This window comes from Carettochelys insculpta, chromosome 1 (genome assembly GCF_033958435.1).
Source record: "Carettochelys insculpta isolate YL-2023 chromosome 1, ASM3395843v1, whole genome shotgun sequence".
Lineage (NCBI taxonomy): Eukaryota > Metazoa > Chordata > Testudines > Carettochelyidae > Carettochelys > Carettochelys insculpta.
In genome coordinates this window covers 367,180,815-367,206,156 of record NC_134137.1, presented here as the reverse complement: position 1 = coordinate 367,206,156, position 25,342 = coordinate 367,180,815, and the positions used below count along the sequence as shown (strand labels likewise).

Genomic DNA, 25,342 nt, shown 5'->3' with positions numbered 1-25,342 from the left:
CAGTGGGAGAGTTTCTCCAATCAATCTCCTGCTGTGGGGGTGGCAGGAAACATCGATTTAGGATATGTCAACTTCAGCTATGCAGGTCACATAGCTGAAGTTGTGTATCTTATATCGATTTTTTTTTTTTTCCCCCCCCGGTAGTGTAGACCTGGCCTTGGTCTCTCTTTCTGAGGTCTTCCTAGGTCTCACATTGGGAAAATATAAATTGTGGTGGGGTTTCTAAAGCACATCTTTGAAACTGATGAGATTCTTGTTAATTTGACATTGCTGCTGTTTGACAGAATTTTAATCAACTGCAGAGACACAAGGTGTCCTAAGGAGACAGCACTGGTTTGTGTGTGTTGTGACAAGGTAAGACTGAGAGGGGGTAAGAATGAGAGGGAAAAGCAGGGCAGGAATACAAGCAGGGTGTGAGCAGCTGGGGAGGAAGATGCCCTGGGTCAATTGGGGCCAACTGGTCCCACTTAAGCCTGCTATTAAAAGATCCCTTGCCTGGTAGGCAGGGGAAGAGAGAGGAGGAGAGAGCTGGAGGAGAGGAGAGAAGAGGGCAGAAGCAAAGCAAAGAAAAGCAAAGCAAAGAGAGTCTTCTAGAGGGACCAAAAGAAGGAGAGGAGTGTTCAGCCACAAGGGGCTAAAGCCCCTGCCCAGGATGCCTGGGATTTGGAGTAAGGCCAAGCAGGCTGCATCCACAGGAGGAGCCAAACCAGCAGGGGGAACAGGCTGCGTCGGCAGCTGCTGCTGCTACTACTACTACTACCACCACCACCACTGCCACTACCTGGAGGAGGTATGGGGGAGGGAGGAATTGTCTGGGGAAGTGGCCCGGGGAAGTGGCCCAGGGAAGACCTGTGGTGTTCATTACAAGGGGAGCCCTCCCCCACCACCCGTAGCCACACAGGGTCCCTGGGCCAGAAGCCAGAATGAGTGGGTGGGACCCAGGTTCCCTCCAGACCACCATCTTCCCCCTTCCCCGTCCTCATGAAGGGCAGTAGTGTCCGGGCCTGGGGAGAGTGGACTAAATAGAGGCCTGGAACCCAGGAGTCTGGCCAACCTTGCCACAGTATGTAATCGTAGATGGTAAACTGCTCATACAGGCCATGTTTTTTATTCTCTAAACTGCCAACTCTACTGAGTGTGAATGAAATGCTAGGTATGTCTTGTCCTTGCATATTGCTCCAGCCGTACAAATGTATTGCTGTATAATTTGTATTAAAATAGCACCCAGCAGTTCTAGTCAAGGCATAGGACCCTAGTTTACCATACAAAAACACATAGTAAGAAATAGTCCATAAGCTCGTGATTTGGAGCTGTGATGGAGTTGTGAGGTACTTCTTACCAGTATTAATGCATCATCACACCTTTGAATTTAACTAATCTTCATGTCTTTTCTCATTTATAAAAGGATTATTGGCCCCTTTATGTTGAAATGCGCCCCAAATTACTTGAAACACTTTCAAATTAAATTTACAAAAAACTATTTTGCCAACCTCAAGTGGACTTAAGTGAGACAGATTTTAGAGTTGGAGCATCAGAGTACTCAGATGAAAAACTTTGTTGATCTGGCAGTAAGGGTGAAAAGTTGATAAAGGGGATATGAATACATTTAAACAACTGGATCGTGTTAGAGAAGAAATTGAACAATGCTGCAATTCAGTGAAAGCTTGAACAATTCTCTCATTTTACAGCAAACCATAGTGTAATTTTGTGAGACCTTTTCTGATGTATTTCTCCACACAAGATTATATGGCTCTCTCTAACCTGACAAGACTCAAGGCCAAAACTAAGGTCAAGAAAGTCCTCATCAGGGAACTCCTCTTCATAGATGATGCAGCTTTCGTCACTCATAATGAAGACAAGCTACAGTCACTTGTGGATTCTCTGTCCAGAGTCTGCCAGTTGTTTTCCCTTGACATAAGCATGAAGAAAACTGTTGTATTCACTCAAGGTATACCTCAGCAATCCAGTGTCATTCTGGATAACAGCCCATTAGTTGTGGTTCAACAATTCTGTTACTTTGGATCTACTGTCACCACAAACATATCCATGGATGAAGAGCTGAACACCAGAATCAGGAAGGCAGCTGCTATTTTTGTCAGATTTACAAAACGAGCATGGAATAATCCTAAAATTGACAGTGAAAACAAAGATGCTAAGCTACCAGGCATGTGCATTGAGTATCCTGCTATATGGTTCTGAGGCATGCATCACTTATTCTAACCAGGAGAAAAAAATTGAACAGCTTCCATCTTTGCTGCCTTTGCAGAATTATGGATATCAACTGGCAAGATAAAGTTTCAAATATTGATGTCCTGTCAAGATCTGGCACACATAGCCTCATAGCAATCCTCAGCAGCAGAAGACTGTGTTGGTTTGGTCATGTGAGAAGAATGGGTGACAAATGTCTTTTCAAAGCAGTCCTCTTTGTTGAACTGTCATGTGGGTTGAGAACAAGAGGAAGACCAAAGTTAAGATTCAAGGATCCACACAAAAACACCATGGAAAAAATTCAACATTGATCCACAATCCTGGGAATCTCGGTCATCAGATTGAAATACCTGGTGATGATTGCTACAACAGGCCACATTGTCCTTTGATAGTACATGTGCAAGTGATGCAAAAGAACTTTGTCTTAGAAGGAAAGCTTTCAGACTCAAGAATTTGGAAATAGACTGACATGCAATTATTGCAATCAACTGTGCAAATCCAAAAATGGACAGATAAACCATGAGAGAAGCTGCAGACTCAAACAGTGCCCATAGATCCTGACCACCACTGCTAACCACCATCTCTTGAGACAAAAAGGGGCCATATCCGTGATTTGATTTTTCTCAGTCCACTTCTGTGTTGAACACCTCCATATTTCTTTTCTAGTACAGGTTGAAACTCTCTGATTCAGCAGTATCCCTGGTCCAGCAGGGCCATGAATGTTGCCGAACCAGAAAGCACCTGGACTTGAGAGCCCCGAGTCGTTGTAGTCCGGCCTGGGTTAAGGAACCTACTGCGGGGAGCTCAGACTTGGGTAGCCCTGTAGCCCTGTGCCAGGGAGCCCAGCTGGAGCACAGACCTTGCTGGTAGCCCTGCAGCAGTAGGGAGTCTGGCCAGGGTAGGGAAACCCTGTAGCCCTGAGGCAGAGAACCGGCTGGGGAGACCAGCTGGGGAACAGAGCCTTGTGTGCAACCCCATGGTAGGGAGATGGGTTGGGGAGCCTGGCTGGGGCATGGAGCCCTGCATCTGGGAGTTCCACAGAGAGCCCTGTTAGGCAGCTCAGTAGCAGGGAGCTCAGCAGGAACAGAGGCCCCTCCTCCCACTAGGCAACCTGGGGGCAGTGAGCTGGTGGTGGCCAGGAGGGGAGCCTTGCCAGTAGGCTTGCAGCCCCCACAGGGCAGCCAGGAGGCCTGACCTCCCCTGGTTCAGTAAGTCCCCTTGTTTGGGACCACTCAGGTCCCAAAGGTGCTGGATGAGGGAGGTACAACCTGTAATGCATCTTTGTTTTGCAGGTTTGGCTATTCAATTTTAATCTCGTTCTACTGTATTTTAAAATGGTGTCATGCCTTGGTGGGTGAGAGGACAGGTATATCGGTACGGTTTAGCTCTGCTGTTGAGGACTTTTAAGATTGTTCTTTGTCTGGCCCCTCCCCCTTGATCTTGCCACCATGGGTGACACGGCTGGGAGCACGAGACACCCTGTGGCATCGCTCTCGGGTTCATTGGAACACACAAGCCCATTCAACACGATAAGTTGATGGTCCAGCGAGTGGGATAAACACAGGCCTTGCTGTGAGTACAACAAAGGGAGAAGCGCATGCTCAAGACCAGAGCAGAAATTCAACGTAAAACAAGGACTCTGAAAAACCAGTGGTTGGCTGAGACAGCACAAGAAGTCCAGCATCTCACAGAAATCAATAATACAAGAGGTTTCTTCAATGCTACCAAAGCTGCTTATGGATCCAGAAACCATGGAATCACTCCCCAGAGATCAAAGGATGGTACCCAACTGTTGAAAGACAATGACGCCACTGCTTCTTGCTTGAGGGAGCACTGTAATGAACTCTTGAACCATCCCTGCACTGTGGTCCTAGAATCCCTTGACCAAATCCCTCAGCAACTGCCTAGAGACAATCTTGCAACACTTCCTACTGTGGGTGAGGTCCAAGCTGCCATCAAAGCGATCAAGTGCAACGAGGCAACCGAACTAGATGAAATCCCCACTGAAGTCTTTAGAGAAAGTGGGCCAGAGCTCCACAAACAGTTCCACCTCCTGACTCTCAAGATCTGGGATAGGGAAAAGATGCCGCAAGATTTCAGAGACATGCTGATCATCAGTCTTTTCAAGAAGGCCAACAAGTCAGACCGTGGAAACAATTGTGGCATCTCTCTCCTGGCAACAGCTTGGAAAATCTTAGCGCAAATTCTTGCAAACCAGTTCCTACCATTCTCAGAAGAAATTCTCCCAGAATCCTAGTGTGGCTTCCAACCCTTCTGAGGAACAGCAGCCATGATCTTCACTGCCTGGCAACTGTAAGAAAAACGTGAACACAACCAAGCTGTGTATATGAGTTTCATCGACCTGACCAAAGCCTTCAACTCAGTCAGTTGCAGCGCCCTGTGGACCATCCTCTTAAAGGTCAGCTGCCCCAAAAAATTCATTAGCGTTTTAAAGCTGCTTCAGGACCACATGACCTGCCACAGTGTTGAGCAACATGGGATCCCAGAGCGATTCCTTTGATGTCAAAACAGGAGTCAAACAAGGCTGCATCATTGCCCCATCACTGTTCTGCATCTTCATCGCAATGACCCTTTCCCTTATTGATGGCAAGCTTCCAGATGGAGTGAAGATTGTCCGTAGAATGAACGGGATCTCAGGAGACTGAACGCTAAAAGCATGACCTCCACCACCTCGATAATGGAGCTTCAGTACGCAGATGACAGCATGGTTGTTGCTCTTTCTCTCACAGCCCTTCAGACCACCTTAAGTGCCTTCACTAAAGCATATGAGAATCGTGGCCTCACACTGACCATCAAAAAGACCAGGGTGCCTCACCAACCTTCACTGATGGGAGAATCTCATGCGCCTTCTATTGAAGTCAATGGAGAACTGCTGGAAAATGTGGAGCGCTTCCCATACCTTGTAAATCATCTTTCTGCTAAAGCTGACATTGATAGGGTAATCCAGCATCCTCTGAGCTGTGCAAGCTCTGCTTTTGCTCACCTGGGACAAAGGGGTCTCAAGAACCAGGACACCTATCCCAAGACAAAGCTCCTTGTATACCATGCAGTGGTGGTTCCAATGCTACTATATGCATGTGAAACCCGGGTAGTATATACAAGTGTCATTTGAAGGCACTTGAACAATATCATCAACGCTGCCTCAGGACAATCCTAAATATGTCTTGGGAGGATAGATGCACAACAATAGCATCCTGGAAGAGTCGAACATGACCAGCATTGAAGCCTTTATCATTCATCGACAACTTCATTGGACTGGTCACGTGGTTTGGATGTCTGATCAGCACCTCCCAAAACAGATTCTGTTTCTTAAATTGGAGGAAGGATGGAGGAGCATAGGAGACCAGAAGAAATGATAAAAGGACGTGCCGACAGCACACATGCAAAAGTACAGCATGGGTATCGACACTTGGAAGAATCTGGCCCAAGACCATACCCAGCGGAGAATGGTAATCCGTGAGGGAGTGGTGCAGTTTGAGAGGTCCTGCTGCAGTGCAGGTGAGGAATGGTGGAGAAAAAGAAAAGAGCATCAAAAACTGACCCATGCCTCTCCAACAGCTAACACCTGCCTCTTCTGTGATAAAATCTGCAGCTCCAGAATTGGGCTGATCAGCCATCAATGGACACACAAATAGGAGGGTGACATGAAGACATGCTACTTGCTGTCGAGTGACCAGTGAGAGAGAGGGAGAGAGAGAAAGTTTAATAAATCAGTGGAGGGTTTGCTTCTATCACTGCTGTGCAAAAGCACATGTTGAAATTTTAGTGTCAGTCCTAGTGAGGCTGAGGGGAAAATGCTTTGGCCAAACTTCAGCAGACTTGTATCAAAGTGAGACACGTACATACCTAGAGGCCTTTTCATTGTTATTTCCTGTGCAGGGAAGATGTATGTGTTTTGCTTTGCTTTTTTCCATTAGCTTAAGGGTAGACGTTGAACTGTTCTTCACAAGAACTTCATTTTATACTCTCAGTCCAGTTTGGATTTGATTGTTTCAACCTTCTTATATGATGCCCGCAAGGCATGGATGCTGTCTAATGGGATTGTATCCCTTATTGTCTCCTCATATAAAGATGCCCAGCAAGACCACTTCTGGCTCCTGGGCAAATTCTGATAAGTTAATCACAGTCTAATGTAAAGATTGACATGTTTGCAATGAACGAAAAGTTCCACTTCACTTTCCCTGCTAAAAGCTGTTTGGTGATACTAGCGTCAAATAGTGTGGTGGTTTTTCTGAGAGCAGGCTGCAGTTTGTTGAGAGGGTGGATTGTTCTTTAGAGATGTAGATAATATGAACAAATTTTGCATTCTCAATTTTTGTTGATTTTGAGTTGTACCTATTTAAAGTGGGATGATTTTTGTCCTTAATCTGTAGAGCACTTTGGCTTCCTACTAGATGAACTGCCATAATTAAAAGATTTTTGAATCTCACATCCTGTTTTGAGTCCAGTCTGTTCATAATGTTCCTGAACTGTTGAATTATTCATATGAACATAGGCAGTCAAGCAGGCTAAATGATTAGACTTGCTGAATCACAGGGTCGTCTCTATTAATTACACTATTGATTAAACGTCAGCGCCATAGAGCTTGGCAAGCAGAAATTAGAAATGCAACTAGTGTATGGAAATAAAATGCTGAACAGGTGAAAACTGGAGACATATTGTGTTCTGTCACTTGGACAGGCTTGTAAAATTAACATAGAGAAATAGATTTTATTGTAGTTAGTGAAATGAAAAAGCTTTTGCTCAGACATAAAATAACAGCCAAAAAACTTTTCCATGTGCATTTCTTTGTGGTTTTTTTTATCTTTTGTGCCCCTGAACTGTCCAACATGTAAAAGAAGCTAAAGGCAAAACAACTAATTTCTCTGTGCCTCTTTCCACTTTCCCCATTTGCTTTTCTTGTTTCCGTATACCAAGCTGGTTAGATTGGAGTGGGATTGTGTTTGTGCAGTCTCTAGCACAGCTGGGTCCCAGATTAGATGTTTCTGTAGTACAGCTCAGAAATAATGTATAATCCAATTACTCAGAACATCTTGAATAAGACTGGCTGCATTTCCAATATTTAAGTGTTTGGCTTGTGACATGAAGTTGGCATTTCACTCACTTTAATATTCTTAAATATAAGAACTTCTCATGTGAAACAAGAATAAACTAACAGGGACTTGCACAGAGCGGGCTGATTGGTGCATTGTTATTTCTCTTTCGTGTAAGCATTGTATTTTACTTAGGTGATTTCGCAGAAAATAGATGATTCAGGGTTTGGTGTTCATTGTGAGCCTTAAGCCAGTTTTTTTAAACAACATTATGTAGTGCAAAGGCAATAAGAACTCCCTGTTTTAACTGGATTCTGCATCAAGCTGAAAACCTTATGCCTGCTGTACACAAAACTTTTAAAAAAAGTTACATGCCTTTCAGCAGAAGTTTTAGTATATGTTGGAATTCCCCCTGCGGCCTTTCCACTCAGCTCATCCCAAGTACCTTATCCAGCTTTGAAAGGACAGTTTGTCCAGTTCTCTGGGATCCAGAAAACTCAATTAAACTCCAGATTTCATCACTCAGATTCCCTTATTTGGCCTGTAGCAGCCTATGCTATGCCGATCAGTCTTAATGTAGCAGTGGGTACAGGGCATACTGCAAATCCCAAGTTATGCAGTAAACCTCCTCTTTTGCATAATTTAAACATTGCAGTGCGTTTACTATACGTTGTATCATACATTTGGGATTGGAGTGGTTCATTTGTAAGAACCAAGACGTTCATAGGATGCTATGTCCATGCATTGTCCACATGTGACTTACTCCTTACTTCAGCTTTAAATTCGTCATTTATCTTGTCTATTGTTAGTATATGGTTCTAGGCTGTTCCCTCTCTTTTCTGAGCTGGCTCACATTCTTTTTTGACCGTTGATCTATTTACTCACTCTGCTTAGTGGGAAAGTTCTGTTTTCAGCCTAATGATCTGTTTACCTCTCTAATTCTATCTTCTAAGACAAGGGTTGGCAACCCCCGGCACGCATGATAAGAGTGGCACACAAGCTGCTTTTCCCTGGCATGCAGGGAACTCAGCCCTACCCCTCCTCCCCCATGCATATGCTCGCTCTTCCATGCTCTCCACCTCCAAGGGGTGGGCTGAAGGTGGTAGAGCCAATGGTAGGAGGGGGAGGCATGGTGTGTGCACCATGGCCCCACCACCACTTTCCCATCTGGTGGCAGTGGGTGCGAGCAAGCAAGTCTCTTTACAGCTGCCCCTGCCCAGGCCAGAGTGCTGGGTGGGAGAGACAGCTGGGGGGTGGGAACCTTCCCTGGCCAGCAGCAAGGGGCGTGAGGGAGCAAGTTGCTCCACAGCTGTGGTCACCCCTGCCCAGTCCTGAGAAGCCAGGGAGCCAAACGGGGTCACAGCTGGGGGGAGGGGGCCCAGAAGTGGTGTGAAGTAGGTAGGGCTGCCCAGCTGGGGTCTGGGGAGGATCTCCTGGGGTACACAATGTGGGGTGTCTCAGTGGGGTGGAGGGAAAGGGCAACCTGGGTTTGGCGGATGATTGGATGGTTGGAACCTAGGCTTGGCGGGGGGGCAGTCTGCAACAGGCTGCTCAGCTCTGGAGGTTGGGGGCTGTGAGGCCCCATCTTGCCAGCCCTAGAGCTGCCATGAGAAGTTGGAGGCTGGGGAAGCGGGCGTCCATGCGCAGACTCCATTCCCTGCCTAAATTCCAATTTGAGCATCTGCCACCCAAAAAGCCAACAAATTCAGCCAGAAGTGGTATTCTTCACTTCCCGCTGGAAAATCTTGTGTGGCCTTGATGTGTGTGTTGCTCAGTTACTGCAGCATTCAACTCTAAAGAAGGTTGTGTTCCAGTGGCAAAACAGAAACAGCTCCTGTTTGTGGAACCTGGTTCCAGAGCGGGATAAAGACAAGATATTTGTATCAGCTCAGAAACGGAACAACAGGATTCAGCTGCAAGCTTCCCCACAGCAGTGCCACAAGAATTCTGGCAATAGCTGCTGCAGTGCATTAAGAATGTGAATGTCTGTACAATAGTACCCTGTCTTGCTGGGTCCACAGTAAAAAGTACCACTGGCACTCGGACCGTATATAGAGGTCAAAAGGTCAAATTTCAGCACTCCACCTTGGGAAGGTTGCTGACCCCTGTTCTAAGAAATAAGCTTTTCATCATTTGCTAATTACTCATGTTAGAGCTCTAGTAGGTATCCTTCAGCCTCAAGAAACCATGGATATGTGCCCTGGAGAGGTAAAGATGTTACTCAGTTGGTTTTATGGCAGCTGTGGCCGAAGACTCATAAGAACATAAGAACATAAGAACATAAGAATGGCCATACTGGGTCAGACCAAAGGTCCATCAAGCCCAGCATCCCATCTGCCGACGGTGGCCAATGCCAGGTGCCCCAGAGAAGGAGAACAGAAGACAAGTGATTTATCTCCTGCCATCCATCTCCTGCCCTTGTTATGAAGGCTAGGGCACCATACTTTATCCCTGGCTAATAGCCATTTATGGACCTGACCTGCAAAAATTTATCAAGCTCTTTTTTAAACCCTAATAGAGTCCTGGCCTTCACAGCCTCCTCGGGCAAGGAGTTCCACAGGTTGACTGTGCGCTGTGTGAAGAAAAATTTCCTTTTATTAGTTTTGAACCTACTACCCATCAATTTCATTTGGTGTCCCCTAGTTCTTGTATTATGGGAAAAGGTAAATAATTTTTCTATATTCACTTTCTCCACACCATTCATGATTTTATATACCTCTATCATATCGCCCCTCAATCGCCTCTTTTCCAAACTGAAAAGTCCCAGTCTCTCTAGCCTCTCCCCATATGGGACCCTTTCCAAGCCCCTAATCATCTTAGTCGCCCTTTTCTGAACCTTTTCTAATGCCAATATATCTTTTTTGAGGTGAGGAGACCACATCTGCACGCAGTACTCGAGATGTGGGCGTACCATAGTTTTATATAGGGGAAGTATGATATCTTTTGTCTTATTATCGATCCCTTTTTTAATAATTCCTAACATCCTATTTGCCTTACTAACTGCCGCTGCACACTGCGTGGATGTCTTCAGAGAACTATCCACTATAACTCCAAGATCCCTTTCCTGATCTGTCGTAGCTAAATTTGACCCCATCATGTAGTACGTGTAATTTGGGTTATTTTTTCCAACATGCATTACCTTACACTTACCCACATTAAATTTCATTTGCCATTTTGCTGCCCAATCACTCAGTTTGCTGAGATCTTTTTGTAGTTCTTCACAATCCCTTTTGCTTTTGACTGTCCTGAACAACTTGGTGTCATCTGCAAACTTTGCCACCTCACTGCTTACCTCATTTTCTAGATCATTGATGAACAAGTTGAACAGGATCGGTCCCAGGACTGAGCCCTGGGGAACACCACTAGTTACCCCCCTCCATTGTGAAAATTTACCATTTATTCCAACCCTTTGTTTTCTGTCTTTTAACCAATTTCCGATCCATGAAAGGACCTTTCCTCCTATCCCATGACCACCTAATTTACATAAAAGCCTTTGGTGTGGGACCGTGTCAAAGGCTTTCTGGAAATCTAGGTATATTATGTCCACTGGGTGCCCCTTGTCCGCATGTTTATTAACCCCTTCAAAGAATTCTAATAGATTAGACAGACACGACTTCCCTCTGCAGAAACCATGCTGACTTTTGCCCAACAATTCGTGCTCTTCTATGTGCCTTGCAATTTTACTCTTTACTAGTGTTTCTACTAATTTACCTGGTACTGATGTTAAACTTATCGGTCTATAATTGCCAGGATCTCCTCTAGAGCCTTTTTTAAATATTGGTGTTATATTGGCCGTCTTCCAGTCATTTGGTACCAAAGTGGATTTAAAGGATAGGTTACAAACCACTGTTAATAACTCCGCAATTTCACATTTGAGTTCTTTCAGAACCCTTGGGTGAATGACTCCAGAGAGACATCTCTGCCGCATCTGTCACAGTAAAGCTGATAATTTGATCCTTTGAAGTCTGTCTTAAACAAGCCCTTTCCTCCTTTTCTAAGCTGCTCTGCTTTCTCTTGTAACTCCAGAGACCTGTGTTAAGTTCTTGTATCCAAAGGATGTGGTCCTGAGTGTGATCTTCCTGTGACCCTCATCTCTGGCCATTTTATTGTAGTCTTGCTGCACACATGCTTGAAATGCAATTTGGGGTATCCTTTGGGATTTTTTCCAGATGCCAGTTTGCTATGGAGGATGTGCTTTGGGAAGTTTGCATCATTCATTCAGTGCCCATGCCCAAGCCAGTAGATGCATCTCTGTTTGAGGAGTGGTTGCATTCTGGGAATGCTGGCCTGCCTGAGCATCTTGATCTTGGTGACTTTGAACCCCCGCCCGGGGATTCCAAAGATTCCATGAAAGCAATGCATAGGAAAGCTGCTAAACCTCTTTTCCTAATGAGCGTATAAGGGCCACACCTCATTTCTATACAAAAAAGGGTGCTGATAACATGGCAGCTTCTTGCTGCATGTACTGCTAAAACAGGTGGTAAGCTAATTTAACTCAAATGCACCACATACAGTTTGAGACTTAATCTATGCTACAGTGTCAGAGTGATGTAAGGTGGGAAGCCAAGAAACCTGGTTTGGCTCCCCATTCCCACCAGGGAGCTGTGAGCCCTGGTTCTCTCTCTCCTCCGCACCACTAATCTCTTAAATCATTGGAAAAATTCTCAGTGAGGACTCATGCATGAGCCACTGAAGTAGTTAATGAGGGAGCCATAAGTCAACCACACATAGGTTGACTGACTTTTATAGTGAAGCCAGGCCCGGAGATATCTTTCGGTAGGGTTTACCATCATTTCTGTGCACTTAGAAGAATGTTTGCTGCAAGGCCCTTTTTGAGCTGCATATGAATCAGCTCCTCCAACTTACCTCAAATACTTAAAGTAAAAATCTCTGCCTGTTAAGTCCAAGGGTAGAGGAAAAAGGGTCTGATTGGAAAAGCCTGTTCAAGTCAGCAGGAAAACCTGTGTTGAGTCTTTGGATCAAACGGTAAGGCTGTAAGTAAAATAAATAAATAAATTAATCAAAAATTTAAAAATAACTGTGACAATTTTTGATGGTTTGTTTTATTGTCCACCAGAGTAATCACAGTGATTTGCAAATCAGTTTATGGCCCATTTATTGGGATGTTTACTGTAGGCATTGTAAATCCTGGTAAATCATTTCACTCCACTTTATGGACAAAAGGTGAGTGGAATGAAACACCATATGTCTGCTCAATGCAGCAATATGTTATAGCAAGTATGTGCCAGTGGGAATTCATATCCTTCTGAAATATTCAAAAGGAGATCCTGCTCCCATATACTTGCAAGTAAGATTTCAAGAAATGAAATGGAGACCAATGGCATTTCATGCGTAGTCTGTAACCTGTGGGGTCTGGGCCATTCAATCCCTGTAAAAGTTCTGACACTATTTCAGAAAGAGCATCTCTTAATTGGACATGTGTGCAAATTATTTGCTGCTGTTCTCAGTGCTTTCAAACCTTAACAGTGAGTAAGTTAAAGGAAGTCTTCTTGGCATCTTGCTCCTAAGGTTCGAGAGAAGCTTCATCTGTCCCAGAAGAGTAACTCAATGGCTTTGGCTGTGCCTCTTAACATTCAGTACCACAATAAGTGTGGTATAAAATATGCAGGGTTAACACTCAATTGAATGAATAAATTCAAGATGATCTTCAGGGCTAACAGTTTATCATCCTGCGTGGGTAAACATCCATGGCAATTTCCCACAGGAGAGAGAAGGATTTGTAGATCTTTTTTCATTATTTTTTTAATAATAATTTTCCACTTTAACTTTGTCTGTACTCAGTTGTGTTTCATTCTGGATGTAAGAATGGACATCGTGGATCAGATCAATGGTCTGTGTAATCCAATATCATGTCTTTCATCAGTGACAAGTGCCACATGCTTCAGAAGGAATGAACAGAACTGGACAACTGTCAAGTTATCCAGCCCTGTCATTGACTCCTAGTGTCTGGCCGTTAGAGGCATAGCACTTTCCAGACTATGACCTGTACTTTCCAGGAGTCTGATCTGTTTTGCATACCCCTAGTTTCACCTCATTTTAAATCAATTTGCTTACAAAATCAGACGTAAAAATACAAAGGTGTACCTAATTACTGAAAAATTGCTTACTTTTCCATTTTTACTGCATAATTACGGCAAGGCTGCAACATTCGCGAGTGCCACATTCATGAATTCAATTATTCACGAGTAGCCTCACTTCCCCAGGACTCCAGAGTTGGGAGCACTGGTGGTTGCTGCCACTTTCCCAGAGATCTGGGCAGGGAGCACCACCGGCAGCAACCACTTCTCCAGGGCTGGGAGTACTGGCAGCTGCCACCTCTTCCCCAGGGCTCCGCTGCTTCCCTGGGACTCTGGGCTATTTGCAAAATTCAGCACTCACTAGGGTTCTCAACACAGAACCCTTGCGAACGTTGCTACCCTACAGTATATTTGTTTCAGTGTATAGTAAGTAGAGCAGTATAAATAGAAATTTTATGTATGAAATTTTAGTTTGTACTCCCTTCATGCGTGCTTTTTACATAGCCTGTTGTAAAACTATACAAGTCTCTAGATGCATTGATGCATCCATGGAAGATGTCTGCAGGCCACCTGGGGTACATATACTCTGTTTGAGAACTGCTGGCTTAGTACACCCAGAACAAGAGATGGTTTCACTGGCCATCTTAACTAATTGTCTTTGATAAACCTATCCTCTGTGAACGTATCTAATTCTTTTTTTGACCCTCGTTAGAGATTTAGTCTTCACAAAGTGCCCTGGCAGTAAGTTCCACTGGCTGGCTGAGCATAGTGTGAAGTAGAATGTTTTGTTTGTTTTTAAACTTGCTGGCAATTAATTTCATAAGGTGACCTCTGATTCTTGTGTTCTGGGAAGGGGTAAACAGCACTTCCTTATTCGCTTTCTCCATATTTTTCATGATTTTATACATCCCTACCTTACCTCCTCTTTTTTAAGATGAGCAGTATGATTCTTCTTAATCTCTCCTCATATGAAAGTTGTTCCATCCTGTTACTCATTTTTGTTGTCTTTCTCTCCACCTTTTCCAATTCTAATATGTTTTTTTTTTGCTATGGGGCAACCTGAACTGCATGTAGTATTCAAGGTGTGGCTCAGCAGATGCTGCTGATCCTTTTGACACTATGTCCCTGGTTATAGTCTGTTTATCAGGTGTTTTGCTGATTTGCTGAACTTAGCACTTACATTCAAGGCAGCCTACAGGTGCTGAAGGAGGCAATGCAAGATTTTTAATTCCTACCTTAAAAGGAGAGAGAGAGAGTAACATCTCTTAATTTCCACCAAAGATAGTGGAGAGGGGATTTAAACTTGAAGCATTTTAGAACTATTCTTGCCAGATTGTCAGGACTCCAATTACTGCACAAAACTGCAATAGAATGGAGCATCTTGCAGATATGCAATGGAAGGGAATTCTGACCATAATATGTAAGATGAGGGAAGTCATAGACTGCATTGTGGATCTATGTGTTCTTCAGCCTTCTGTGGCTTACAGTAAACCCTCGAGTTACATAGGAGTTGCATTTCTGCAACCCCCACGTAACCTGAATTTTTGTGCAAGTCGAGGGGAGATGGGAACCATGCTCCAGACTGGTTCCCAACTCCCTTGGCCTTGCAGTACCGTGGAAACGGGGTTCTGTTCAACTTACCTGCTGATGCCCAAGAAAACGGATGCACAGTGGCCTTTGTGTCCTCAAATGCTTAATCTGAAAGCTAAAGTTTCACATGGTCACACGTCCCTCCTTAGAAAAAGGCATGTGGTTTATAGATCTTGATATTCAGGACACTTACTTTCACATAGACTTCCACCTTGCCCCCACTTGGTTTCTGAGGTGCATGGTTGGCTAGCAACATTTCCAATTCTGAGTTCTTCACTCTGGACTCACCGGAGCTTCCAGAATTTTCACTAAGGTTTTCTTCCTGAGAATATCCCATATTAGGCATTGCGAGGTATATGTGTAGTCTCAAAACTTGATGACTGGTTCATAGTGATGTTGTCTATAAAAGAATTTTAGGACTTAGCCTCTGTTGCTGGGCCTCCCGTAAGGGTCAGTGTCAATACTGAAAAGTCATCTTAAACCCTCCACAATGCCTAGGCTTTAGAGGGGCCACAATCAACTCAAGTGCAGCTCAAGCCTATCTGCCACAGGACAGGTTCCAGATGCTGCAAAAGTTCATAACTCATATACTCAACAATCCTTTGATCACAGCCAGGACTTCCCTCTCCCTCCTGGATCCCATATCTTCATGCATGTGCATCACTGCCTTCAGAAGGTTGACGCTCCTGCTCATCACACCAGGCACACTAGGCTCAAAATTCACCCCAAACTAAAACATATCCCTTCCCTGGTGGGGAGACCCTTTCAGCATAGGGGTTCCTTTCCTGCTGGCCTTTCCCACTTCTGTAGATCTGTTGATTTGTGGTGGAGAAAGAAAAGGAGATGCAGTCGATCTACCCTGCTCCCCCCTTTGTTGCCTTGGATGAAACTGAGACATGCAGATGCATGGCGCATATATGTAAACCCTCAGTAGAAAGCAGACTGGGACCACAGATCTTCAAGAACCACCTCCTTACTTACATGACCTGTACTGAACTTGGAAAGGTCTTCTAACTTTTGGTGAGATCACTCACCTGTGACCCTTCAGCAAGTTCTCCCTTGTATCTGAACTGTTAGTAGAATGCCTACCATTCAATTAACAGCTCAAGTACAAATGAAATGGGGAGTGCTACTTTTAGAAAGAGGGTATACAGCAAAAATTGCATTATCCATCCCTGTAGCAACTGGAAAGCTCTATAAATTGGCATTCCTAATTTTTATAGAAAGTCTGGTTTCTGTAAGGCTGTCAGGCTCCCTTACCTGGCTCTGAGTAGCTTGCTGGAAGTGACGACTTGTCCCTGCTGCCTCTGTAGGGGTGCAGCTAGGCAGCTCTGCGTGCTGCCGCCCCTCCAGCTACCATTGGCTGTGCTTCCTGGCTGGTTGGAGCTGCAAAGCCAGCGTTTGGAGTGGGATTGGGACAGCGCACAGAGCTGCTTGGCTGCAGCTCCATGAGGAGCAGCAGGGACAGATGGCCGATTGTGGAGAGCTATCCAATGTGAGTGCCCCCTGGATCTGTCCGTCCCCCCCCCAGCCCCAAAACAGAGTTCCCTCTAATTTTTATGTCTGTGTTCAAAATGACTTTCATTATGTGCACCAGTATGGAGGTGATTTATCGCATAACAAAAGTCATTCTGCACACAGACTGTTGGGGCAGGGAGGAGATAAGGCAGGGGACAGCGACCAAAATAGCAAGAAGAGCCTTTTTTAAATTCGGTAAAAAAAGCTCAATAATCAAGAACCACCGTGCATGTAAATATGAGACAGTCCTTAATAAATAATGTCAAACCATACTTCTTGTAGCCCCTGTTTTAAAAAAAGAATGCGTACATAATGATTTGTAATATGATACATATTTACTGCAGGACATTCACAAACGTTTTGCCTGCTCTATTTCCTCACACTTTACATGTGTGCATTTGTACTACTGTCTTGCTGACGGTCATTCCTGAACCTACTTATGCCAATTTTAGGTCATGTTTAATTTCAGTTTTCTTTCTTAAAATGCATGTTCCCTTTCACAGCAGGAATGCCACATGCTTCATTTTCCTTTTCAAAATCAAGACTTTAACATAGATACAGTATCATATCCCACAATGCACCATGCACATTAAAGAGGGAGTTAGCCAACGTTTCGAGATGTCATATAGTTTGCTATTTAGATATGAATTGTTCACTGATGGGCTTCTAGACATTCACCATTTATTGAAAATAATCAGGAGGTGTGGTGGTTTGTTTGCTTGTTTTTTAAACTTTGCATTTATAGCTTTAGGAGCCACAAAGAAATCCCTAGAAAGCCGCAGGTTGCAGACCCCTGGGGTAAGGGATGGCGGTGAGGGCTTTACTTGTGGGTTTGGCTCTAAATGCGAGCTCTGGTTGTGGGAGGGGACTCTGGACTGGAGCAGGCAGTTGGGATATGGGAAGAGGTGAGGGCTCCAGCTTGGGGAGTGGGCTCTGGAGTGGGGCTGGAGATGCAGGGTTTGGGATGCAAGAGGGGGCTTCCGGATGAGGGTGGAGCTGAGGGATTCTGAATAAAGGAGGGAGCTGTGTGGTGGAATGCAGGAGGGGTGAGGTCTGGAGGATGAGTGGCTTGGGATGTGAGAGGGGCTCCAGGTTTGGGGAAGGGCTCAGGTCTGAGGCATGGGAGTGCAGGAGGGATTACAGGCTCTGGACTTGGGGGGTATGGGCTTTGTGATAGAGCCGAGAATAAGGGAGTTGGGGGGCTCAAGGTGGGGATTTCGGGGATTGGGCTTACCTGGGTGTGTCCTGGTCAGCAATGCTAAGGCAGGCTGCCTGGTGCCTGCCTGTTCTGGGGCACCATGTTGTGCCCCTGCACCAGCTAGACAGTCTGACTCCAGGGGAAGTAGGGAACATGAGGAACCATGTGTGCTGCTCTCAACCATAAGCACCGCCCCCCAGCTCCCATTAGCTGGAAACCCCTCCTGGCCCTGCTGCTTGTCGCTTTCCTGCTGGGCTTTTACTGGGGCCGATGAGGAGGAGTCCCTCTCTCCACTTCATCCCTAAGCAGGGACGAATAGGAAGCAGCACACTGCTTAGAGGGAACTCAGCCCCAATCCCAACCCCCTTCCCTGAGTTCCCTGCCAGAGTCCACACCCCTGCTATGCCCAGCCTCTAGCCCCGTATACCCTCCTGCGCTGGAACTGCCTTCCTCTTAATTAACCAGAAATTTTCACTTACCAGCACCCCCCATTACCACATCATGCCAGATAAAAAGCTTTCTTCCTGTATATATTTTTATTGTGATTGTTTTGAAAGTTACAGGATATATTGTAATGTTTGTAATTATATTGTGAAAATATAGAGATTACATAATGGTTACTGGCTACTGAGCGAAGGTATAAGAGACAAACTCACTAGAGGAAAAGCTTTGTGTCTACCTACAGCTCTCTCTAAATTATAAATAAGTATAAATAACACAGGAGCCGGAGGAGGGGAGTTTAAAATCTAGTCTTCTAAATGGATTATTTATTATTGTTGACTCAGATGACGTGCTCTAGTATAAGCAGTGGCACCTTAAATTGCTTTGCTTCCCTTACTGATGGAAAGTAAAAGCCTCACTGTTGCTGTAAGTAGTATGCCAGGATAACTACACTTTGTCTTCCCTATAAATCGTTATCACAGACAGATAACATGTTGGCAGTGAAGAAGTATCTTTGAAGGGACACCATGAATAGAACAGTCATACATTATAAACGCACGTTTTTCTCTGTTACTAACATTCTTAAATAGGCTGCATCTACATTACAGTGATCATTCAAAAGATGATCGTCTGGAAGATCTCCTTTTAAAAGAACGCGAAAAACCAGATTGAAAATCGATCCACTCTTTCATTAGAGAATGTCCACACAGCCCCTGGTCTTTCAAAAGAACAGGCCAGGGATCGAAAAATCAGGTGCCACGAGGACTGCTCTTTGGAAAAAAAGGGCCCATGGAGCGTTTTATACACACCTTTGTCCAAAAGATCTTTTCAGAAGGAGGCGCTTTTCCTGATCTGGGAGCGGAAGCGTGCTTCTGAAACAAGAGCCTCGTGCTTTTGATCTTCTTTCAGAAGAGCTTGTTTTGTGTGTAGATGCTCTGTGGGATCTTTCGAAAGACACTTTCTTTCGCAATATCTTTTGAAAGAACTTGTTAGTGTAGACACAGCCTACGAATACTTGTCATCTTTTTTTGCACTGTTGATCTTTTTTGCATTTTTTTCAGTGTGCTCAATAAAAAACTAAGACTGGTAGAATACTAGAACTGGAAGGGACCTTGAGAGGTCATCAAGTCTAGTCCCCTGCACTCATGGCAGGACCAGCCGCCATTTTAGATCACGCCTGCCAGATGTTTGTCTAACCTGCTCTTAAGTATCTCCAGTGATGGAGATTCCACACCTCCCTAGGTAATTTAATCCAGTGCTTAGCCACTCTAACAAGAAGCCTTTCCTAAAGTCCAAGCTTTACCCTTGTTGTAATTTAAGCCCTTTGCTTCTAATCATTAGAGGTTAAGGAGAATAGTTTTCTAACTCCTCCTTGTAACAGCATTTTAGATACTTGAAAGCTGTTAGACCTCGTCTCAGTCTTCTATTTTCCAAACTAAACAAGCTGAGTTCTTTTAGTTTTCCCTCACAGGTCTTGTTTTCTAGACTTTTTTTGTTGCTCTTGTTTTCTAGACGACGTTGTTGCTCTTCTCTGGACCTTCTCTAATTTCCCCACATCTTTCCTGAAATGTGGTGCCTAAAACTGGACAGAATACTCCAGTTCAGGACTAATTAGTGCATAGCAGAATGGAAGAATTACTGCTTGTGTCTTGCTCACCACACTACTGATAATGCATCCCAGAATGATGCTTGATTTTTTTTTTTTTTTTTGCGAAAGTGCCAGGCTGTTGACTCATAGTTAGCTTGTGGTCCTCTGTGACCCCTGGATCCCTTTCTGGAATACTCCTTTCCTGACAGTCACTTCCCTTTTTGAGTGGAGTATGTTTCATTTGTCCTTACTGAATTCATCCTATTTACTTCAGATCATGTCTCCAGTTTGTCCAGATAACTTTGATTATTATCCTATCCTCCAAGTACTTGCAACCCCTCCCAGCTTGGGGTCATCTGCAAAATTGCTGAGCTTAACTCTCTGTGCCATTATCTAAGCCATTGATGAAGATATTGAACAGAACTGGTCCCAAAATTGGTCCTTGCAGAAGCCTATTAGTTATGCCCTTCCAGCATGATTAATAACTATTGATAACTAGTCTCTGAGAATGGTTATCCAAACAGTTATTCACCCATTGTATAGTAGTCTCAAAGTTGGTTTCACTTTGAGGTTCTTAGTGCTACAGTGTTGATGTTCTAACCATTTCTGGTGACCTATCTCTCTTGTTTAAAAAGCAATATTTTTAATATGAATGTTAAGTGTAATTGTAGAAAGCTTTCTGATGGTTAAAGGTTGCTTTTATGCAAATTAACTTTGACTCAAATCTGGTTTGACAGTGTCTCCTTTTTTAAGATAATTTTCTCCCTTTTCTGTAATCCTTAAGTTCACTTCTATATGAAGTTCATGCCCAAGCAAGGCTTTTCCTTTATATACAGTAAAAGAAATGGGTGATAGGTGATCTCTGTTAGTCGTGAGGAGCTGCCAAGGTATGCTAAGAAAGAGGCATTTGCCAGTGATGTTTTACTCATACATGTTTTTTACTTTGAGTTAAAATCTCTTAAAATTGCTCGAGTGTTTTCATGGTGCCTGGTTCCACCTTGTAATGCTTGCCATGAGTAAAGACAGTTTTTACGTACAGTAGATTTTTTTGACAGTATTATTTATTTATTTATTTATTTATAGATTTATTCACTGTACTGATGACAGCCCTGACCCTACTTTGGAATACGAGGTAAGACTTCTTTATGGGCTCCAGATAATTTCAATATCTTATCCTTCAGAAGGCTGATGCTTCTGCATAGGGTAACACCTGTAAAACACTTCAGAGCTTGTAAAAATAAATTTTTTAAAAAATGCCAGACTCATAGTCGTGGAGATTGACAAGCATCTCTCTGCTTATCCAGACACTAGAGGCACTGCAAGCTTTTCCACACTACTCCACTACTCAGCTTTGACCCAGGAAGGGAAGCTTGAATGGATGAGAGTGTTGTTCATTTTCTAGATGGCCTGTTTTCATCCCTAGCCTTACTGCTTAGACAGCCAATGAGGAGGCTAATTGAGGTGGATTTATGCTGTCCTTTGAGAATAAGGCAGAGGCAACAACTTGTTCTGCCTAGACTACAGAGTAATCAGAATGACTTACTTGGTCACTAATGAATGTACTGCATTTAAACTGACCTAGGTAGAGTGCTTGAGTGATCACTTTAAGCCCAGAAATAGCCATAAGTATATTTAGAGTCAATTGTATTAAATGAGGTGCTTATGTATTATTGTGGGATTGGATGTCACTTTTGTGGGGAAGATGTGGCCAGTATAAACCTGAGAAATTGTTAGGATTTTTAAGACTGTTTTAAACGATGTGCCAGAGAAGAAGGAACTTTTGGGACCACATTGGTTTTCGAAGAAATATATTGGGGTGGAGTAGAATACAAAATCCCATCTCATCCCATCCTTTGGAAGCTGCACCCTTTGAAGAGAGCCATTGTCCACTCATTATCTATTCCTGGAATCTGAAGAACCAAGACCTGAGTTGTATAAAGGAGAGACTGACTTATTCATAGTTGTTTGTTCTGAGCAAAAGCTGTTGCACACTTGCAACCAGAGAAAAACCCTAAATGACGGGTTTAAAGGACTGATCACCTACCTTTGGTAGATTTATTGCAGCAACTAATTATGACACTGATGATAATTTGTATTTAAGTGAAGGGTCTATCAGAACACTTAAATCAAGAACCACCCCAGAGTGGTTGCCAAATGATGGAAATTTGATAACTGAAGCTGACGGAGGCCCACATTTTCAAGTACACATGAAATGTGGGCATCTCAGATTTTAGTTTCCCCAGTGGCGATATCAGGGGATTGAATTTCAAGAGTTATACACCCATGATTTTACCTGTAGTCAGTGGGAGTTGAAAGTCCCCAGGACCTATGAAAATTTGGCTGTAGGTTTGAAAGCACTCCTATATTAAAGCAATCAAAATCAGTGGACCTAAATGCCTTGCGTTAGGAGACTCAGGAAGTTTATGGAGCAGCCAGAAATAGAACCTGGATCCCCTGACATGCAGGCTGTGTTTCAATCACCAGATGATTGTCCCTCTTAAGTGTAATGGAATTTATTACAAACGCCGATAGCGGGGCAGGGGGCTGACTTTAGACAAAAGATACTACAGGATGCTATTTTGGTGTACCCTGGTGTAGTGGATGTTTAGTTTATATTGGTTTTAACTTCTTAAATGTCTTGTAAACACTCCTTCAATATGCAAAACTATGAGCAGAAATCAGAATACAGGTACCTCCCTTGTCCGGCACCCTCAGGACCCGAGTGGTGCCAGACAAGGGGATTTTATGAACAAGGAGAAATCAGGCTAGCTGCCTGGAGGCAGGGCCCCACTCCTGCAGGACTCCCCCGTAGGGCTGCCAGACTCCTCCTACCCCTTCCATCCAGCAGGGCTCCCAGCTGTGGGGCAGCCATCAGGGCTCTGTGCCCCAGACAGTTCCCAGCTGTGGAGCTGCTGGCAGCAGCAGCAGCTCTCTGGTCCAGCAACAGTCATTGTCCTGCCGGATGAGGGATGTTGCTGGATGAGGGCTTTGGAACCTGTACTTACATTTTCCCAACTAACTTAATCTGTGGCATTGTCTTGAAATGCTGCTTCATAAATGGTCGTACATGTTCAAAATATTGCCAAAAGTAGAAAGGAGCCTGGGTAACGTAGCATTTCCATGCTGACTTGATTTTAGGGTAAGTTATTGTAGAATTGCTTGTTTTCAGCTAGTGTGAATTGCAGGTGATCGAAGCAAAACCGTGTTAGTGATGATTCAATTTTGGCTAAAAAAATAAAAGGAAATATGGGAGTCAGGGTGGGGAAAGGCATATTTTTTTTAAATACGTGTAGAGCTAGGTAAGTAATCTTGCATTTAGCTGTTGTGACTATTACGATCTCATACAGTCGTTAGCAGAGGTTTATTTCTGAACACAGCAGGGTCCTTACAAATTGCTGCTGATGTGTTCTTTTGAAAGGCATAGTAAAGCCTGTGTTCTTAAGTGTTCAAGTACATCTCTGAAATGCTGTGCTTGTTTCTAAATGTTTATGGCTTTTCGTATTTGAGTTCTGCATCGTGCTTATGGAGTACAGGGAGAGAGATCCAGTGGGCAAAGTTATTGTGTTCTAGAGATGCAGTTTTGTTTTATGTGTGTTTTTCCCAAAGAAGGAAATAGGTGACGATAAGATTTCAAAGAAATGTGGCTTGTTTGCCAAGATAACCACACACATTATAAAACAAAGCAAGCAGCCCTGCAACACCTTAAAGGCTAACAATATTATTTATTAGGTGATGAGCTTTCATGGGAAAGACCCACTTGGAAAGTTCATCACCTTGTGGCAGGGTTAGGTCAGAGGGCTCCTTCAGAGTGGGAGAAGGGCAGGCCAAATAGGCAGAAGGACCTCCTAAATACAAGCAGGGCAGTTACAGTCAGCTGGGTGGGAGCTGGCTCAGCCAAATTGGAGCCAGCTGACTCCACTACTGCCTTGATAAGAGGCCTTTAGAAACCCTCCACAGCTGGAAGGAGGAGAGAGAGGGAGGACTGGAGGAGAGGTGTGGGAAAGACAAATTTAGAGAGCCGAAATTGAGAACAAGGCAGACCCGCTTTGGGAGCAGGACAGCTGAGAAGGGAGCCCTGGGAGCAGTGACCTACCTCCCTGGCCTGGAGACTTATTGTAACTTCCAGCCCTGGGAGAAAAGGGGAGAGATACAGGAGAGACTAAGGAGACTAATCTGACCCATGGTCAGGGTAAGAGGGGCCCTTGCCCCACCTAATAGATAACATTGTTAGTCGTTAAGGTGCTACAGGACTGCTTTCTTTGTGGAGATACAGGCTACACACGTTACAATTGTGGGGGATTTTCCTCTTTTGTCAAGAATATCCTATGATAGTACTTGGTGCTAAGAAAAATATCTTAGGATCCATAAGTGTGTGTTGACAAAAATGTTTAGTTCTCAAGCCATATTTTGACATAATATATTTTCCATCTGTAGCTTGTGCTTCGAAAATGGTGTGAATTAATCCCTGGGGCAGAATTCAGATGCTTTGTGAAAGAAAACAAGCTTATAGGTGAGGATCTTCTTAAAGACTCTGTATTTACTGTGGTATCTTTTTGCTTCTGTATTTTTAAAGTAGAGCATGAAAACCATTCTCATATCACAACACTGTCTTCCTTGTAATAGGTCAAGAAAGGTTTTATTTAAAAATTTATTCCTTCTTGCTGACATTTATATTTGTCCTGTGGCACCTTATAACTAACAGATATTTTGGAGCATGAGCTTTCATGAGCAAAGACCCACTTCATCAGATGCAGCACAGGACTTCTTACTGTTTTTGAAGATACAGACTAACTCGGCCACCTCTCTGATATTTATATTTGGTTTACTTTGGGGTTTAGAGTTTTTCCTTTTATTTCTGGCATATTAAACACAAATCAAATTCTGTTCTGTATTAAATCCAACAGCCTGGAAACATATTTATGCCCAGCAGGATGGTGGATTTATCCTCAAAATCTGAGGATAGGCTGTGCAGAAACCCACGATAAAGAAGTGGGGTTCTGGAGTGGCCATTAAGGGAATGGCTCACATAGTCCATGTTCTGTTCTGGCTGTGATCATGTAGTTAGAAGCTGTTGAGGTGCTTCTGGTAACACATTGCTGCTTCATCAGAGCATATGTTTACAGGGTCAAAACACATGTATCTAGAATTTGGACTAACCTATTTGGAGTCTTGGGTGAGGGTCAGGATCTAGAAGGAGCTAAGAGAGAGAAAAGAAGGAATGTGGTTAAGAAATCTAATTAACATCTTAGATGTTTATGTACCAATGTAAGGTGTATGGGGAATAAATAGGAAGAACTAGAATTACTAGTGAATAACTAGGGTTATGATTGGTGACACAGAGACTTGGTGTAGTCATTCACAAAAATGCAATATATCTGCATAGAAGGACGCAGTTTGTTCAGGAAGGAAGGGCAGGGGGAAAGGGAGGAGGTGTTGCCTTGTATGTCAGAGATGTACACAGCTCTGCTAAGGTTAAGATAGAAGTAAAAGTAGACAGAGGCTGACTTGTTGAAAATCTATGTGTAAGGATAAAAGGGGATTTAAAAAGAAAAAGAGGACGTTCTGCTGGTGGTTAATTGTAGGCTATCTAACCAGAAGGAAAGGATGGATGAGGCTTTAAAAAAATAAAAAACTAACAATCATCTGAAGCATAGGGCTCGGAGGTAATGGGGAACTCTCTTACCCAAACTTCTGTTGGGAAAAATAA

At 43.8% G+C, this 25,342-nt stretch overlaps 1 protein-coding gene across 3 annotated transcripts in view; it reads left to right on the top strand.

The window, feature by feature from the left end:
• The window catches only part of CDC123 (cell division cycle 123), an 87,694-nt gene that overhangs the window by 17,997 nt on the left and 44,355 nt on the right, over positions 1-25,342 (top strand). For 2 of the 3 annotated variants that reach the window (XM_075017925.1, XM_075017919.1), the window contains exons 7-8: positions 20,719-20,767; positions 24,070-24,145. In XM_075017925.1, coding sequence (XP_074874026.1) covers positions 20,719-20,767; positions 24,070-24,145 — 125 coding nt within the window. The remainder of the gene's footprint in view (positions 1-20,718; positions 20,768-24,069; positions 24,146-25,342) is intronic. The other variant, XM_075017932.1, reaches the window with a different exon arrangement.